The 20307-nt window shown below is 45.7% G+C and overlaps 1 protein-coding gene across 1 annotated transcript in view; it reads right to left on the bottom strand.

Annotated features, from left to right (window-relative positions):
- Positions 1-2645: 2645 nt before the first annotated feature.
- cux1b (cut-like homeobox 1b) overlaps positions 2646-20307 on the bottom strand; it is a 57370-nt gene continuing 39708 nt past the window's right edge. The window contains 15 exon segments of the mRNA XM_080504872.1: positions 2646-3258; positions 3490-3754; positions 5035-5223; positions 5351-5638; positions 6420-6561; positions 6767-7320; positions 7438-7539; positions 8023-8106; positions 8853-9665; positions 10951-11047; positions 11853-11895; positions 12204-12262; positions 12458-12649; positions 13151-13255; positions 15614-15662. Coding sequence (XP_080360998.1) covers positions 2751-3258; positions 3490-3754; positions 5035-5223; positions 5351-5638; positions 6420-6561; positions 6767-7320; positions 7438-7539; positions 8023-8106; positions 8853-9665; positions 10951-11047; positions 11853-11895; positions 12204-12262; positions 12458-12649; positions 13151-13255; positions 15614-15662 — 3490 coding nt within the window. The 3' untranslated portion in view covers positions 2646-2750.

Below are 20307 nucleotides of genomic sequence, written 5' to 3'. Positions count from 1 at the left end.
CTCTTTCAAGTTAACATGTGATCTCAAGTTTAGGTAATTTCATTTGACCTATTTGACAAATGCGTACAAATTTGGACCAGTTATAATTACGTTGATGTGATTAATGAGTGGGCGAACTCTCGCTAAAGAAAGCTGCATGCCCTGCCAAATGTTAATGTAGGGCTTGCTCGGGAAAAGAAAAAAAAAAGAAGAAAAAAATCGAAATAAAATGTATCGGAGAGTAGAAAACAGGAAAAGAGATATGATATCATATATTCACCAATCTTGATATGTCCTTTGATTCTCTAGCTAGCAATTTAAGAGCATAACAATTGTGGTAAGGTCTTTATGCTTACGGGAGCATGAACTGTAGCAAACACATTTTTTAAAAGCTATTGAAATGACACTAAACTTTAGGATTCATGAATATACAAACAAATGAGAACTAGTACATCTTTGTAAATATTAACCAATACTGCCGGCAGTCTATACGTCTAATAAAAATGTTACTTGCCCTCAGGAACAGTATAATCCCTTAAAAAATAGACAACTCAAATGATAAGACATTAAATGAAAAAAAAAAAATACAGCACCTATAAATAAGCAGAATAAAAACCAAACTATAAATGCAAAATAGCAATAAAACCAAGCTACAGTAAATCATAGTATTACACTACTTTGTGAGAAGATTAATGTAATGGTAACGCATCAAACAGCTTAAAGAAGGGTGTCAGTTGTGCACTAGTAGTGTGTGCAAGTAGATACGAAATATGACCCCACTCATTGGAAACACTGAACACTCCTCAATCTCACACATTCGTCCACACGCATGGATCGACAGGCATGCGTGTACATGCATCCATGGACACACACGCATACACACACACACAAAGGGGAGGCAGTGGGCTGACAGGCACTGAGGGCTTGTGTGGGACAGGGAGGAGGTGATATGCCTTATAATTTGTAGTGTATACAGTAGAATTCAATGCAAAAGACTTATACCCCTGGATACAGGATAGACTGGAGGAGAGTGGAAACTACTCACACCAGGGTTGGGGTGAATTCACATCGATGGCAGATCAGTCTGCGTGCAGCAGTTCATTCATTGAAACCCATTATTCAGTCAAGAATTTCATTATTGACATAATTACATCTGATTCTGAGTGAATTGACCTCGACCCTGTCTTACATGCAGGCAATTACAAATGCACTCCGCACACATACACGCACACACACACACGCACACACACATTCACACTCTTCCTGATTTGGCCTATAAAAAGATGTGTTTGTGAACAGAGAAAATTTGTCGGTGGTTCAGACACATACTCATACACACACACACACACACATACACACCCAGCAGGTCCAGTGCTGGGTCAAGCTGTGACATGCACAACCTAAAACAACAAGAGACACGTATAGTATCACCATGTCAGACAGCTACAGTACTACGTGGATTCATTGTATTTTAACAACGCAACATCATTCCATTCTAATTTGTTTTCTTTTTAAAACTCGTTACTCTCTTATTGTCTGTTCTTATTCGTGTACTAATCAAAAATGGTTCCTAAGATTCCCTATTTTGTACTCTTTAGAGTCAAAAGACTGTGCAATCTCTTATTGGCAACCAAATTGCAATATTTAAAAAAGAAAGAAGAGATCATCCTTAATCCTAAAAAGAAGGGTTCAAAGGAGGCAAAAAGAGGGTTCCTTCTTTCCTTCCTCTTCAGGTGAGTGTGTGTATTTGTGAAGACTTACAGATCCTTCTGGCCATCACATGGCTGTCAGCAGGATAGGATATGGGACACAAGAGGTCAAAGTTCATGTTTCTTACATCAGTAACCATGGCAGCTCAGCCGGCAGGCCTTCCACTACCCTCGTAAGAGTGTAGGAGTGAGATTAAAAAGAAAACATGCTGCCATTGAGAAGAGAGCACACAGACACACCACTTTTTGGGGTGTGTATCCAAATAAAGACACGCACACACACACACACACACACATATAGGTGCACACTGACACAACCCCTAATGTACACACACACACACACACACACACACACACACGCACGCACGCACACGCACACACACACACACACGCAGTGAGTGAAAAAGGCAAAGGGTTTGTAACAGTCACTCTACAGTGTGAAAAATGAGGCGTCTCACTGAGTGAGGGGAGGTTTGTGGACACTTGGGAGGTGAGAAGAAGAGCGGAAAAAATCTCCATTAAGAAAGTGAGAGTTCTTGTAAGAGAGTTCCTGTCTCTATCTATCATCTATCAGTGTCTATCACTGTGACAGCTGCTGTGTCAGGCCTTGCCTGTGTTACTGAGTCCAGGTTTCAACCCCAGCTGTGGGTCAGACCCCAGCTCAGGATTAACCAGTCTGGTGCACCAGTGGCTGGTGATAGGGGGAGGTACAGCAGGGCCAGAGGCCAGCAGGACGGCTAAGTGCTTATCTCAGTACAAAAACAAAACTCAGTTTTTAAAAAAAAAAACCAAAAAAAAAACCAAAAAAAAAAAAAAAACAGGAGAGACACTCAAGTTCTCTTATTTTGTTCTTCTATGTATTCAGTAAATCTTCTTTTAAGGGTTTTGCCAACCACTCTCTGCTCCTTTCCTCTTTTTGGAAAGCTTCTATGTAATAAAAATGGCTGCTGAGCTTGACTTTGGCTGTGTCCACTCTCCAAACTGGAACAGAGCAGGAGGGGTCCAAGGTTAGAGGTTGTGAGGTTATGAGACGAGAGGGATGAGGGATGGTCAGGGGGGGAGCTAGAACTCCCACTCTGAGGGATCCTCTTTGCTGGCAGCCTTCTCCAGCCTGTGGATGATGTTATTGAGATTGGCCGCTTTCTTCTTGCGCAGATTGTTGTCCCTAGGGTTTCTGACGGGGCCAGAGGCTGGGATGTTGTTACTCGAGGCCGAGCTACTGGAGGACGCCTCTGTGAGGCTGAAGAGCCCGAGTCCAGCCTGTCCACAGCTGGAGCCTGGGCCGGATAAGCCTGAGGTGACGCAGTCTAACTGAGTAGGGGAACTATTCGATCCCCCTGCTTCGGACTCAGCCTCCATGTCGTGGTCTTTGCACGCTCCTCTGTGATCCTCCAGGCCGATGCCAAGTCCCTGGCGCGTCTCCACTGTGCCCTCCGATTCTGTCCCATCACAGCTGTCCCCCTCTCCTGATTTGGACCCACGCAGGGAAGGAGACCCCCCCTCACTGCCAGGCCCTAGCCCTCCAGCTGCCTGGATCTCCTCTATAAAGAGCTCTCGTCGTATACGTGACCTGGGAGACAAACGCGAGTTCAGTCAGACAGCACAGAAACCAAAGACGGGAACAACACGTTCACAAAAACATGATAAAGTTTGAAAAAAAAAGTAAACCCACAAATAAAAATCAATCCTCAATGTTGTCAACTTGCCTCAACATGATCAAATTTGGGTATGAAAACTAGCAATGCGAGACGACGAGACAACACTATCTGAATTTGTATGTATGTCTCTTTCCACTGCTCACCTGTAATTATGGAACCAGTTGATAACAGTACTGGTCTTCAGGTTGAGCTGGGAGGCCAGCTCCTCAATGGTTTTGGGGGAGGGATAGGGCTTCTGCTGGTAAGCCTTTTTTAGGGCCTCCTTCTCCTCGGGGCCCAGCACCACTCTGGGCTTCTTCAAATGCTGCTGTCCAGGACTTTGTGAGCCCTGCATATACTCCGACCCTGCTAAAGCTCCCTCGACAGAGTGTCCATCGCTCAAGGAGCTCAGCCGCCTCTTCATGTAAGCTGCAAACACACAAGAGCAACAAGGAAACGTTAGGACGACTCTAAACAACATGGGATTTAAAAAAAAAGTGAACTCATTGGATGAAGCGAAATAGGAGATGGATGGATAATGGCTTTATTTGCAGATTTCAAAATATGAACACAAGCTATGCCATCCTCTTCGATAACCACTAGATGGCGGTCTTGTCCTACTTTCTACTCTCAACAATGAACGCATCCCTTCCATTTTACAGCAAACAAGCGGCACCATTCACTGAGGGCACCAGCAGGCTGAAAATGAACAGCTCATGGCAGCTTTGCATGAGGTTGACATTTTACCAACCCCATTACAGGCTGCCGGACATATTAGCGTTGCAGGGAAAAACCCTGAGAGCAAGGTTAGTCCATGCTGAAAGTTGCGCCGCTGCCTCAAAGGCTTGCACCGCCAGGGTGAGAGGTCAAATGTGGTTACTCTAGATGAGGTCCATGTCTTTCCTCTGGGCTCTGCTGGTGGCCAGGACTATTGCCTATTCCTCGTCGGATGCATTACTTTTGGTCAATAGTCTAAAACGATGTTGAATGCAGAGTAAACCCCACCGGTCCAACGCCCCGAACACACAGATGTAAGGTCAGTTTTGTTTTTCGCCCTTGTGTGCGGGTTTGCGATATCCGTGGCAAGAACTGATCCTGGACGGTTGAGCCCACTGGCAGTTTCAAATATCTGATCTCCACAGAAGGAGAGCGGGACCGAGGGAGAGAGAGAGCTTCAAGTGAGCAGTTCGGGGGCTGAGGCCTCTTGGCTGGCTGATTCTTTACAATCTCGCAAACAGAGGAGATTACAGAATGATGAAGTGATGCAGTGGGCTATGGACTCGCAAATAATAAAAACACGAGCTTATAGACACTGATGATTATTATGATGATGACGATGATGAAGAGGAGTGCTGATGACTGTGAGTAAGCAGGCCCTCGGCAGTCCCCGAGCTGTCACATCGAATACAGTACGTGATGTCTGCAGTCCTGATTGGTACTGACATCACACCAAGATGACTGTGATCCGCACAACATGCTCTGCTGTCCTGCACAAAGGATATTGTGTGTGCAGATGTGCATGTGGTATTCAAAGGCTGCGAATTGTTGTTTTTTTCTTCCTGAACGCATTTCGACAATAAATGAATGCTTACACAGATAACATGAAGGCTTTTACGAGCCTTTGTTTTTCTTCTTCGAGTTGCCGTATGGAGGGGGGGGGGGGGGGGGGGTTTGTTGCTTTTTTAGCTCAAGCAGTCTTTGTTACACACCTTTCTTTTCAAGACGTTTCATGTGCATGAGTTTCTCCACGCTTTGGGGGTCCTGGAGCCAGAGCTGCATGCGGACAAAGGGCTCCCGACCCTTCAGGCTCAGCTTGTGCCAGGGTTTGGGCCTGGCCAGCAGGTCTGAGACAGAACCCTGAGTCAGACCCAGGATTGTCTCCCCAAACAGACGCTGGCCTGGATAAAAAGAAAAAGGAGGAAACAAAATTGTAATTTCAGAGAATTGACACATTGCCTGAACGAATTTCGTCGGGAGGAGGGAATGGACACCAACCCCAGTGAAGGAAACATGAACGTTTCTTACCAAGGTTATTATCAGTCAGCACCTCCTTAACCTTCTTGGTGATGGCATAAGTATCAAGCTCAGGAGACATTGCAACCATCTCCTGGATGCTGAGACCCGAGTGACCTGGTACGGGGAGCGGGGTGCCGGGCTGAGACTCCCCTCCTGAGGGATCCTCAGATGTCGGTTTGAGGCTGGAGGACTGTGAAGCGAGTGGATCCCCTGCGAGACCATTGACAGACTCTTCAGCTGAACTGAGCGGGGACTCGGGAGCTGGGCTGCAGCTTGCTGATGTCTTGGGAGTACCCTCTGGTTGAGCAGAACAGACAGGGTGACAAAAGACGACAAAGGGTTAGGTGACATGTTACCATGTCAGAAAAAAACAAAACACACACAAAAAAAAAACAGTTTCATTTTGTCTCCGCGCTTGGGTTCAGGGGGGACTTCAGTCATGCTGCATCACCTAATTTAACTCCTGTTAAACAAACAGAAAAAGGTGCTTAAGTTTTCAGTTTGAAGCTTTTTTGGCTTCCTCCTCCTTTTCCTTCATCTCCCTGTCTCTGTCTGTGTAGTACTGCTGTGCAGCTCAGCAGGCTGGAAGAGAGCAGTCATGAGGAGCTGTCAGTGTACATTAGCTGCTGTTTACACCCCCAGAGAGAAAGAGACACACACACACACACACACACACACACACACACACACACACACACACACACACACACACACACACACACACACACACACACACACACACACACACACACACACACACACACACACACACACACACACACACACACACACACACACACACACACACACAGCTGCCATCTGGCGCTGCAACACTAACTTGTCTATGACATGACAAACCAGCAGCTTGCTGGCTGACACTGCCACAGCACTGGGGATGGGGGGGGTGGGGGGGGGATGTGATGGTAGGTGGGAGGGAAGCATGGAGGAGGGAGAGGAAGGGGGTGGGGTGAGTGACAGACTGACAGAAATGGCTCGCCACGAGCTCTAATCAGGTTTACAGATTAATACTTCACCCCAAGGAGTGTCGTTGTGCGAGTCTATACAGTGATGAGTTTACCTTGGTTCTGAGGTTGCTGGATGTGTGTGTTTTGGCCCTGGTCTCCGTTCAGCCATGGCTGCATGCAGAGGTATGGCTCTCTGCTCCTCTGGTTCAACTTGTTCCACGGTTTGTGTCGAGACAGACTGTCACTCAATATTCCCTAAAACACACGATGGAAAGAATATCTCAAGAGGTGCAACCATGGAGAGTGAATGGTACAATAAACGTCAACACTATATATTTATATACACCATCTCACGATCGAGATTACTGAGAACTGATACAAGCAGGTGTATCAACCACAACAATCAAGGTTTAAAATTCATGTATTGTGGCCTTCCAAGTAGACCGTCCCCTCCCCTCACCTCTTTGGAGTCTTCATGGTTATGGTTGTCCTCCCCTGTCTGCACAGAGAAGCTTCTTCGAGTGTCCGTATGCATGTTGGTCCACCACTGCTCTCTCCAGTAACCCACTCCTCCAGCACTCCCCGAGCGGCCCGAGCCCTCAGAACCCCGGCCAAGCCTGAGGCCTCCATCGGCAGACATGTCGATCCCCGAAGAAGCTCGCCCTTCCCTCTTCACACCGGAGCTGAAGTCCAGGACTGGAGATGGAGATGAGGGCGAGGACAAGAGGGAACTGGGAGGCTTCTTGAGGGAAAGTGCCAGGGGGTTGTAGGGAGGGAGAGGGGCAGTGAGCGGAGAGCTCAAAAGGTCCCTGTGAGACAGTGAGGCCGAGGAGGAAGACGAAGATGAGGCTTTGAGAATGGGCTCCAGTGCAGCCTGTTGGGCCTCCATTTCTCTGCGAGCTTGCTCCAAGATGGAGCGGATGGCTTCGTCTGATCCGCTGCCCCCTCCACTTCCCAGTCCGCCGCCACCTCCTCCTTTTAGTCCTGCATATGACGGCTGAGCGTGGGACAGATCTAGGAGGTGAGCAGAACAGGCCATTAGGAGAGATGTAGGTATGATATAACATCTTTTAAACTCGGACTTTTCTGCAGACAAAGGGGGGGGGGGGGACCAAAAGAACTTTATCTCACCAGCTTTCTGCACCTGCAGCTCTCGTTTGGCCTGCTCCAGAATAGACTTGATGGCCTCGTCTGAACCTGCCTCTGGGGTGCGGACACGAGCGGTGATGTTACCTGGCAGGAGGGAAGAGGGGATGGGAAGAGATGAGAAAACCCATCAGATTAAAAAGTAGGAGTTAACCACAGAGCAGATGGAATAGAACACTGCCAGATAATTACACCATAGCACAGCACAAAGAGCAGCATTCCCACCACTGAGCTACGAGGAAGCAACACTGGAGGGATCGTCATAATGTCTCTGGTCCCTTCGGAGCTCATACATGCACACGTGCTGCAGGGTTCGTACAGTAAACGCTCCCGACGGAATAACAGCTACCAATAAAATCCCTAAATACACATGCTGGCTTTTCCTTTGACGCAAGTCACTGAAACTGTGTGGTTTCCCTTCAAGGCACATTTATATCTCTACGCCTTCCCACAATTAATAAACGGCAACACTTCACACGCACACACACACTATAGATACAAGTTCACCCCGACACAAACATGCCACACAGACGGAACGTGCTAGAATCTGTGTTTGTGAAGGGGACAGACCTGTGTGTGAAGCTGTATCGGAGAGGGCTCTCCGCTTCGGAGCATCCTGAAACACTCGGCTAAGCTGGGGCTGGCCTGAGCCCTCTGTTAAAAACAATATACCACACACTATGTTACAGCACTTGTGTGTTTTTTTGTCTCTTTTTACAACTAGACTATATGGTGCCTCGCAATGTTCTGCAAACATAAGGAGTGTCTGTTCCATCCAATGCACATTATATAGTGCTATAAATGCATTGATCTTCACCATCTGTGGCCCCAGTAGAAATCAAACGTCTACCTCTTACAGAAATGTTAAAACCACTACAGAGACAGACCAGTGAGGGATTCATTATTTAAAAGACTTCAGACACTAATGACAGCCTTCTCTTTCTTTCCCTCATTTTTTTCCTTTTTATTTTTTTTTTTACAGACAGTCTACGACTCTCTGGTAAAATTGTGTGGAATCTTTTTTGTACCACTGAGACCACCTTCTCACAGAAATGTCCTGATGCGTTAAGAAAAGCAGGCCCAGGCTAATCGAATATCACCGTAGTTAACAGTACCCCTGGCTTCCTCCTAGTTCCCACCGATCAATAGTATTGATGTGTGAAAGGTTTCCGTATTGACCACAATAGGTGGGAGAGGCTCTCGGGATCAGTGTGTGACTAGGAACTCATTCAAAACAGAGGAAAGAGAAGCAAAAATAAAAAGCTAGTCCATAATGACAAGCTAATCAATGTCTCTGTGTAGGGCTGTATACACACATACACACGCACACACACGCACACACGTGCAAGACACACACACACTCCCCCACGCACAGGCGCGTTAAAGAAACACACACTGACCTCTTTGCCGTCCCTGGATACTGCGCAGCGCCAGGATGTTCTGTTCATCGGCGAGGAACTGCCTCATCTTGTGGAAGGGCTCCTTCCCGCGGATGGTCAGCTTGTTCCACGGCTTCGGTCTGGCCAGGATCTCGCTGACGGAGCCCTGGGACAGTCCCAGCACATAGTGGCCAAACACGCGCTGGCCAATGTTGTGCTTGATCAGCTGCTCTTTCACCTGCCGGGCAATCTCTGCCGTGTCCATGTCCTCCCCGTCCAGAACGCTTCCCGTGGTGGCGTCGGAGTGGCTGGGTGACGGGGACGGGGCGCTGCCGGCCGTGCTGCTCCCATTGACGGGAGCCATGTCGGGGCTGGCTGGAGGCGGCTGGGGGCTGCTGGCTGCTAGAGGGATGGCAGCAGACCCTGAGCCTGGGGTGGAGGTAGGGATGGAGCTGAGGGTGGGTGTGAAAGGGGTGAACAGTAGAGCCCCGCTGGGGATTCCAGACGACTCCTGCAAGGCTTTTGAGTAAAAGGTCTGGAGCAACTGCCGCTGAATCAGGGAGTTCAAAGCCATCTTGCCACCCACCAAAGGGAAGACGGGGGAGTAGAAGTCCTGCCCAATGCCCGTAGGAGTGAAAGGGTGTGTTTCGCTGCTGCTGGTGGTGGTGGTGGTGGTGGTGGCAGTGTTGAGGGGGTCCATGTGAGAGCGAGACAAGGGCAGCTGAGAGGAAGAAGGAAGAGACGGAGGGGGAGGAGGGGGCGAGGAAGAGGAGTTGCTGGGCATGGTCTCCTCCTTCGTTGTGGACTCTTCTGTCCCTTTTCGCCCGGCTGACCCTACAAGAAAGGTCAAACACACAATGCATTATGGGGGAGTCAACAAAAAAGGGGTTCCAAAACGAGAGAGGAAAAAAAAAATAATAATAATAATAATAATAACAAAAGTTGGAGGTTATTTTATTCAAGTCCCAAATTAATGAACTTTGGTTTCCTTTTTTGCCAACCCCCCCAGACAAAGTGCCCATGCATTTGTGATTTCAACCTTTCTTGTAAGCCACAGCCTGGAAGAAAAAAAAAAGGACAAACAAAACAATTGACACTGTGCCACTTAACCAGATTAGCTTGGCCTAGAGCTCAGTCCTTTTTCTCTCAGAGGCAAAGAGGAAGTAACTGGAGAGAGCAAAATGATGTCCTCAGATAGCCAGGCGAGTCCTCTTCCACGCAGCCGTAGGATGTTCCACACACTGAATTCTTCCATTGTCGAGGCAGTATTATTTTCTTTTATTCACATAAAATACATCCACAAAAAAAAAAAAAAAGTAAAAAAAAAAAACCATTTTACATGGCTCAACAGAAAACAGATGCAGGTCACCAAAAACAGAGACGGCACAGCTCTGTTGACTCCGAGCAATGACTAGTTTACTTGTTTTTATGAGTTACACTGATTGCATTTTTACAGTCACAAGAGAGAATACAGCCTGTGTTTTCTGTCTCGCAACTACCCAAATTCATCTTGATGATAAGCGCTGAGAGAAATATTATTCTAATGCATAACCATTGAGACTTAACATGATCGAGTAAGACAGTAAGCTTCCCTTGCTGTGAATGTTAATCAATTCAAAGCTATTCAGCTATTCAAGCCTAAAGCCATGACATTTCAAACCCATAAACACTGTTGCAGAGGGCAAGAATCCTCGTGTACAGTGCAGTGGATGGTGTCCTCATTTTGGTGTAATGTAGTCTGCCTACCATGCAGGTTGACCTCCTGCTGGGGTATTTACAAACACCAAAGACGCCTTTTTCCCCTCCTCAACAGAGCGTGGAGGCTAAATACACAATATATTTGTACCTTGATAAGAAAAAGTTATGACTCCAGGCGAAAGAAAGCTGTCGATGAAGACCCAAGTATTGCAAGGCATTACAGAAACGTTCACAAATGGATAAGTATTCTCAGAGAAAAGATATCTGTATGTCCTGATGTAATTTCCATATCACTCCTGCTCAGCTTCACCTGCAGCTAAACTCTTACACCATCTCGATCACCGTCTTCGTTCATTGTTGTTGGTCAGCCTGTCCCGTGAGGTTGAACTTTTTTTTAATGCAACTTTTTTCGCAGACTTACCACTCAGCTCAGTGTTGGCGATGCGCAGAGCGGCGCTCTCCGATTGCAGACTGCGGTTCCTCTCCAGCAGGAGCACCTCCAGGGGTTTGGATGAGTCCTGACAGGAGAGGGGGAACCGAAGATCAACATGAACCATTTTGAGAAGCTCGTTCTACTTGGGAGGACTACGAATTTGAAGATGGGGAAAAAAATAAAGTTCTCTTTACACACACTGGGTTGGTTTTATAAACTCCTGAGAATGCCTTTTTTCCCCATAGTTTTTCAAAGAGCTATTATGTATGAATTCAAAATGAATGGCATTGGTACCCAGGTGTTCTCAGTATCATTTCAAGTATTGTGACACCAGGCCAAGTGTATTTAAAAAAACTTTGAGACCAAATCCTGCTTTTCATACAAAACTTGGCTGATCTGACATGACTTATAAAGTGATATCAATTCTTTTGCTGTTTTAGCCAGTTATTTTCAGATGCTTTTCAGTACTTTAGCCATTTATTCTGTCTTCATTTATGTTTTTATAGCGATTTTGATCCATTTCGAACAATTCTAGCAGTTGCATCTGTTCAGTGCTTTCAACATGTTCATCTGTTCTAACATATAAAATATAAACGTAAACCAACGTTGTCGGCAGGGAAAGAAAATAACTCTGTCAACTTAATTATAATGAGAAAGTCAACATCTATCACCTGCTGTAAAAGCCGTGAGCAGCAGACATGTTTGTGTGTCATTCAGTTAAACTATTGAATCATTTTTTTTAATTCAAGACATTTGTCACCCGACAGTATGAGGGGGCTGAAAGGCCATGTGTGGCTCCAGAGCCAAGGTCTGGGTGTTTAATTTCTGAAAACATGAGGTCTTGTCATTTTTAATTGGTGCAAAATGATGTCCATAGTCCCATCTTTTACCTGCACAGAGTCAGATGACCCAAACTCCATAGCCTTGAGGATGCTGAACAAAAACGGAGAGAAAGAAAATCTATTTGAAACACCTGGAAATTTGCATGCACAACTAGCCGAGCTTTTCTATTCCTTTCCATTTAAAGGCTCAAAAAGGTAGGGGATAAGGGAGCAAGAGGATCACAGTGTAAAGCCACAGACATACAAGCTTCACTGTTGTGACGTCACTCAAGTGAGTTACAAACCATAAATGAAGACGTACATCTTATTTAACATTGCTGAAGACATAAAATACATGCAATGTATAGATCTATCCAGGACACACATGCAAAGAATGAGCATGCAGTAATTACTCCTCACCTCAACTCCTTTTTAACCTCCTCATAATCAGCTTGTTTCTGCAGTTTCTCCTCCAGTTCCTAAAGTGTACAAAGAGATAAAAAAAAAAAAAAAAGACATGAAAAAATTCCCAATCCCAATTCCCAATATGTCACGCACATCGTGTGAGTTACAGGTATGAAAATCGGACATGAAGCAGAAATGGTTCCAGTGGAAATGGCCAAACGGGGTGAAAATAACTGCAATCCTTGTAAAAGCGTGTGCTCGGCTCGTACCTTGAGAACTGCAGACTTGCTGCTCAGCTGCTGCTCCAGCTGTGTGATCTGGGAGCTGGTGGTCTCTCGGAGTTTGGTCAGGCTGGCCTGCAGTCTCTGGACGTCTTCCACCAGCTGGGCGGTCTCCCTTTCTTTGGCCCTGAGCTCCGCCTCCAGATTTGAGTGGGATGCCTCAGCCTCAGCCAGTTGGTCCTAAAGGCCAGACCAGTTGATAAGCAATCTATAGCCTTCACAAATATCTAGAAAAGCTATTTGAAATTCTGCCCCAGAAACGTAAACATCATAATGCACTTTCAAAAGTGCCTTCACATTATCAGCTTGTGTTCTATAGTCTGTGAAACATAAGGTCAATTATATTTATATGAATGCATTTAAGCTGCACATTTATATGCTGTGTGTGGAAATAGGCTGAATTAAACAACAGCTTTTTTTTTTTTTTTTTAAGATATAGCTGTAAATATTTATTCTGCAGTCTCTTGTATTGATCCAATGAATCACTTGATCGATAAACCAATCACCTGTTCCCACTTAAAAAAGCATTACAGATGATGCCGGTGCATGACCTTTGATATCAGCGTTCCATAAATCGAGGCTTGAATCAGCAAACCACCTCTGGTATGAAAAGAGCCCTGCTCATCCCCAGACTATCGACAGTCTTTGTCAGCCTCCCCGTGAGCCAGGGAAACAAGTTACCGTGTTGGGGTCGGCCTTGGCTGGACTGCCGAGCTGCTGGGATGGGGAGCCCGTGGACAGCTGCTCTCTGAGCGACTCCGCCTCCCTCTGAGCTGTTTCAGCTCGCTGTACGGTGTGAAAGAGAAAAGATGGAGAAAAGGCCTGCGACGGAGACTCTTACACTGTCAAACGTGATTAATCTAATGTTTAATGCAGTTCGATTCGCGGGTACTTGAGCGGTAATTTTGGTGTGCGCCCCCCCCCCCCCACCATTCTCAACCTGTCTGAATTTTCCTGCAGACCCTGAACAAAAATTGAAACCCTATTCAACACATGCAAATTGCAACCTGGCAAGAGAATGAGACCAAGAAAGCGAACGTCTCAACTAAAGGGTAAAATCATGCCCTACACTTAATTCTGTCAACACAAGTCTTGAGGATGCAGTCAATGGGAAAAAAGTTCTCTTTTTTTTTTTTTATTCAGGCTCAACATTGCATAAGCATTGGGCGAATGGCAATCAAACTGAAGGAGGAAAGTTTTCCAATACACAATTCTCTATCAGCCAACTGTGGCTTCGTAAAAAAAAAAAAAAATCGGGAGCCAACCTCCTTGCAGCATAAACAAATGTGTACCCATGTGGAGGAGGGATTGAAAGGCTGCAAATATCTGAAAAGACTACAGAGAGTGGATATTTTTTACTTAATTAAATATATTAAACTATTCCTGGTCCTTGAGATGATTCCTGCTGCCGGAGACTTCTAGCCAAACTGCCACGCTCCAGTTGGGAATGATCTGCAACACTGGCCAACTTGCCGTTATTAGGAGTTACAGGGAGCCGACTCCACAGCGCTGCTAATTGCAACCATATTGAGAGCTGTTATTGACTGGGTGGGAGTTGGACTGCTGGTTGCAAGAGAAAAAAAACAAAACTCTGTTTTCCATTTTCTTCTTAAAAAAAGCACAAAAAAAAAAAAAAACGTCTGTGACTGAGCTGGAGGCCATGCTGTCATCCTCTGTAAACCTCAAATCAGAAGTGTGAATAGTGTGTGTGTGTTTTGTGTGCGCGGCGTTATAGTTGGAGCGTTAACCTCAAGGCTAATATTAACATTACATGCCCATGCTACCCCTTTAACCACAAATCATACTCTTGGGCTAATAATGAAAGTTAACAACAATGACATGAACAGATACCAGAGGAATATTTACAACACAAGGGCAGGGGGGCGTGCCAGGGGGCTTATTTCAGCTGGATGGGTTTAGTAGGTGTGTAATAAACATGTAAAATAAACAGCAGCCCTCACAGTGATAAGAAAGTCGTTATTTGTTAGTGTAGACCACATTACATTAGTTCTGACTAGATAAGCATGTTCCTATTATAAAGAGTTAGGAGGGCAATGTTCTGCAATCTTGTTGTCAACAAATCTCATTAACAAAAGGCCCAAACAGACTTTCTCAGGCGCAAGTTTGAAAGTATCTGATAGTGAATTCTTTGCCATAAGATAAAGGATCTAGAATGTGTGAGGCCATTTGTAGAAAAGGTGGCAATTTTCTTCTTAAACTGCTGAGGAGTTACTCAAAGAGAGACTCTTAAGAATATCTACAAATGTTACACTTCAGTCTTCTTTGATAAATACAGTGCCACAATTAATGTTTTGATCAAAAACTGATGCAGTATAAAATTCTTTTAACTTAATTATCAACCAGGATCAAACAAAAATGGAACCATGAATACTTCAAATATAAATATATGTCAAACAAGAAGACACACATGTTTTGCCACGGTTGCAGTAAACACATTATTAAAACCATTTATTGATTTTGTGGCGCTTAATCGGTTAATCAACAAATCCCAGCACGTCTCGTCTGTGGTGGGGGGGGGGGGGGGGGGGAGTAATGGAAACTGGAAATACTTCTTGTTGGGATATTTTCAGTTACAGATTAATAGGAGTTTGCTGCTGTGGTGAATATTAACAGCAGCCTGACACTGCAATCGTGTTCCGCTTGAAAAGGCCTGCACACACGGTCGGTGTGATCAGAGAACATGTCACCTGCAACTTCGTGGGGCATTTCTGTGTTTTCTGAACAACAATGACACTTTAAAGCAACAAGGCCAAATAAAAAAAATAAAATAAAATAAAAAAATTATAGTCTGTTCACTTTTGCTGATGGGAAATAAAACACTGACCAGCCTCATTCTGTTGGAATAATTATCCACTGCTGTGTGAGGCAAAGTGCAACAGCGGCCACGTTTTAATGTGAGAGTCTTACATTTTTAATTTTAATACATTGCATCATGGTTGTGATGCTGCTTTGGACTCTTTTAATTGCCCCGCAGAGATAAATAAAAGTTCTTCTGGTCAAGAATTAAAGGAAGAGAATCTTTATTTTAGTGCCACTCCTTTCAAAATCCTTGAAACAACCTGTGCCAAAACAACCTGGACAATAGTGTGCATAACACATAAGTAAAAATAATGAGCTGGTTACCTGATTGGCTCTTTCCAGATCGGTCATCACCATCTCAATCTCATCGGCCCTGGGAGAGAAACACACAGAGAATGCAACCATTCTTAAAATACGCACTCGAGAATACGGCTGACAGATGAAAGCAAAGAATGGATAAATGAATGGATGATTCCCAGGAAGAAAAGTACACTGTGCGCACATCACGTGTGTGTAATTGTTCAAAGGGCACGCATTTAGAAAACGTTGGTGCGGTGTCCATTAAGCTACTGTCTAAATTTCACCTTAATCCATTGATTGTGAACCCCATAACCCAAACAGCTTGTATGCCTGTGTGTGTGTGTGTGAGTGTGTGTGTGTGTGTGTGTGTGTGTGTGTGTGTGTGTGTGTGTGTACATGTGTTTAAGTGTATGTGTATGTGTGTGTGTGTGTGTATGTGGGTGTGCACATGTAAGCCCCTAAACCCGGGCCACACTAAAACAGAGGGATTACATTAATAGAGCTCTAAGTCCTAATACAGCAGACTAATCTGCTATGAAGCTGTGTGATTGTGTCTGACTAATGGTCTGGATGGAGGCCATGGTTCACCTCTCACTTGTTAGAGGTCAGACAGCAGGGATACGTCCCTGGAACACCACCTCTCACCGGAGTTCGGAAAAAATTGTTTAATAGCCTTCTTACAACAAGCGACGTGAACGGCCGGTCACTTTACAGAAAAAACACAAAGAGAAACGGAAGAAAACAAGAAGGGGAGGAATGGATAAACGCCGATACTCAGAAGAATGTTAAAGCACCTCCTTCGTGTCAACGCTCAGGTCCAACACAACAGACCCAATCGTCTCCGTGATTGTTAATTAGCCGTTGATGTACGGGTGCGCTGACTGAAACTTTTGCCTGTGAGGACGCTGACCCTCACGGCTGCCTTCAACGCGGTGCCTGCGTGTACAAGTGCGTGTTTATCGAAGACGCGACTCGACTTGATAAGAATCCACGGGCGGCGGAGTCGAGCGCAAAGACGTAAGCTCGCATGTGCCCGACCGCATCATTAGGACCTTTTGATTTCGCTGCAATCTTTTGATGGTGAACCCAATAACCCACGCAGCTTTTGTATTTGTGTGTCACAGTGTGAGAAACAGCGGTATGTCCCATAGGCTTGAGTACTACTGATTTGAATGTGTTTAACAAAACAGACACAGTTGATATTAGGTCAACATTGTGCCACAGGCAATGCAGCAAAAAAGAATCAGATGTGGGTGGGAGAGCTTTTCACTCTCCGCTTTTATTCTTTCCCGAACAGTTAAAAGGAATCTAGTATGCATTTAAGCGACATAATAGTACACTACCTCAACAGCTTTTATCCTGTCTTAAGCTATAGTGTGCGAGACCCACGTGCGCACTCAGTCGCACACACAAATGTGAGGTCAGGGAGCCAACAAGCTCGAAAAGCTTGTAATGGAGAGCGTTTATGGATAGTAATGCAACCCAAATACACCACCGCTCCTGCTCCAAATGTGATCATTTAATCAAAGTACAGATGCACAAAGTCTTCTTAAATAACCTTTGGATTTGGCTGTATTTGGGAATTATAAAGGCAAAGCTAGAGGCTGGGGGCCAAAGCAGATCACAGGGAAGGGATTTTCTGCATATCCTGATACAGTCAGTCAGTCGCTGGGCAGGGCAGGAACTGTCCACGGACCGCCAATGCACGGAGTGGAATTAATTCATCAAACACCGAACAGTAAAGGGGAGGGGGGGGTGGGGGGGGGCTTGATCATGATAACGCCTGATTTGACATCACTAAAACTTCCCTCGGATGAGTCACACGGCAGCCACAGGGAGGAGCTGTAGAGTAGACATCCAGCTGCACTGGAAATCGCATTCAGGCACACAAACAACACACAAGCGGCACAAATTTCCATGCACACACACTCTTGTGGGCCATGAAAGCCCAATGGGTGCACCCAGTGACATCAGTCAGTACTGTCGGACTTCTGAAACAAGCCAGAGCCTCTAAGCCCCTACTGTACTTCCTCCATCTCAGACAGGCCTTTTCATCTCTTATCATCTTCTCTCCCTTGCTCCTCACTCAACTGCTCCTTTTCTCTTCCACCCTCTATCCTTTTCCCCTCAACGTTCCCTTTCCCATTGCCTCCACTTTCTTCTTCTTTCATCTTTTTTTCCCCCCTCTCCCCTTCCACCTCCCTTCTCACATCCTTCGCCCTCTCTTCTTCGGCCTCTGTCCTCGGTGCCAGCAGGATATTCCCCTGATTTAGATTTTCATTTCCCTCCTCTATCACACTCTTATCCCCTCTTCCTCGCTGAAGCCTCCAGCCCCTGGTTTGCTTTTTGCCCTGCAGCTTTCATCAGTCCATCCTTTTCTTTCCTTGGCTTTCTCCACGTTGCGTTTTCACAGCGTGTTACCTTGGGGATTTCAAGGAGGCTTAAAAAGAAGCTAGCTGTGAGTGTGTCTGTGTGTGTGTGTGTGTGTGTGTGTGTGTGTGTGTGTGTGTGTGTGTGTGTGTGTGTGTGTGTGTGTGTGTGTGTGTGTGTGTGTGTGTGTGTGTGTGTGTGTGTGTGTGTGTGTGTGTGTGTGTTGTGTGTGTGTGTGTGTGTGTGTGTGTGTGTGTTGTACACCATTTTGTGTTTATGTCTGCTTCAGCTGGACACAAGAAAGAAAAGCCTATTGACTGCTGCCTAATTATCAGCAATTAGGCTTTTCTTTGTTTGGGTTTTTTTTTTCGAACAAAATGGTATCTAGCCAATTGCTCACAGATAAAGACCCCCCCCCCCCCCCCCCCCCCCCCCCCACACACACACACACACACACACACCATCCTGTGGGGTTAAAGATCAATATATCATTAATCTTTAACAGGGACTAAACGGGTAAAATGCGGCCAGCCAGAGCCTCACAGCGTCTGCTCAGACGGGGGCTACACAACATCTACAGTCCCGCCTCCTGCTTGAGAACACACACACACACACACACACACACACACACACACACACACACACACACACACACACACACACACACACACACACACACACACACACACACACACACACACACACACACACACACACACACACACACACACACACACACACACACACACACACACACACACACACACACACACACACGCACGCAGAGCAATCGACCAAATTCTCAGGAGTGTGTGTGTGTGTGTTTGTGTATTAGTGTGTATTTTAAAAGGCAGATTACCCAAATGCAGCAAGAGGATGGGGATTTGTCACGCAATGTCCTCCTTAGTGGAAAGTTTAGCGCAAGTGTGTGCGCGCGCACGCGTACGCGTGTGTCTGTGCTAAAAGGAGTGCCTGATAAATATATCGTTTGTATTTTGGGCCAAAATATATGCAGTTGAAGGGTTAAAAGTTGTGTTCAGCCAAACACTGGCGATTTGCTCAGCCAAGCAGTAAACGGGGGAAGGACTCCAAGGACTGGGAGGGTGCAGGGTTAGAGAGGGTTTGTGTGTGCTTTAAAGCGTTGCATTAAAATTTCAGATCACAGCACGCCACATAGTCAAGGACCCTGACTGCCTCAGGCTCACGAGTGAGTGAACGTGTGTGTGTGTGTGTGTGTGTGTGTGTGTGTGTGTGTGTGTGTGTGTGTGTGTGTGTGTGTGTGTGTGTGTGTGTGTGTGTGTGTGTGTGTGTGTGTGTGTGTGTGTGTGTGTGTGTGTGTGTGTGTGTGTGTGTGTGTGTGTGTGTGTGTGTGTGTGTGTGTGTGTGTGTGTGTGTGTGTGTGTGTGTGTGTGTGTGTGTGTGGGCAGGCATGTGTTTATTAGCTTCTGTAAGCAAATGGGCCTGCTATAAGTGTCTTTTCAAAAACTTGTTTTCTTCTGACTAAAAAGGAAGAGACAAGAAGAGAAAACGGAAGTATGAAGAAAGGTTAGAGCCACTGCGCAATGGGGGGGGGGGGATGGGGTGAAAATAAACAACGACAACTCTCTGATAGACTGTGAAACCTATTGATTAGTGCCATTACACTGCGTGCAATATCTTCCTGTTGCCTCTTCTCTCACATTTACAGACACACAATGCTTGAGATAAAGGACAAAGTGAGGGAGGCAGAAAAGACGAAGAAAAAAAATATTGTGAGGAAGACAGAAGAGGGATCGATCTGTTTTTAACAGCCAATCAATTTAACAACTCTGTTAATGGAGAGACACAGTGAGTTTGGGGCACAGTAAATGGGGAGGGAGCGAGGGACCTTAAAAGCTAAGTTGATACTCTGCCGTACTCTGTGTATGCATACAAGATGTCCTTGACCATTTTGTGAACGCTCTCAGATGGCGCACAAAGAGTTTGGGATTTGGATGGAAGAGTAATATGTTTTTTTTTCCCGAAGCACCGAAAGCTAATAAAACGCTATGAAATGTTTTGTTTTCTTCCAAAGAATTAAATTGTTCAACTTTCTGAATCCAGTTTGGATGCTATAGTGGTTCTGGTTCCGCTAGGAACCCTGAGGGGACGACAAGTGTGAAAGTCATAAAGTGCCACTTCACAGCGTGGAGTGGCGACATGGAAAAGCTTCTGTTCTTGTCCTCGCCCCACTATGGGATCAATAGTGATAGATGCCCGCAGCTCAAGTAATTGAGGCTTCTTTATCGTACACTTCCTGTTCACAAAAACCTGTGCGGATTTAAGTCTGAGCTCTCAAGTGACCCTCATGAGCCTCCTGTCTGTCGTGA

Source organism: Blennius ocellaris, assembly GCF_963422515.1.
Source record: "Blennius ocellaris genome assembly, chromosome: 2".
In the NCBI taxonomy this organism is placed as follows: domain Eukaryota; kingdom Metazoa; phylum Chordata; class Actinopteri; order Blenniiformes; family Blenniidae; genus Blennius; species Blennius ocellaris.
Note: the sequence above shows the minus strand (reverse complement) of the source record. Positions and strands in the feature narration are given on the sequence as shown.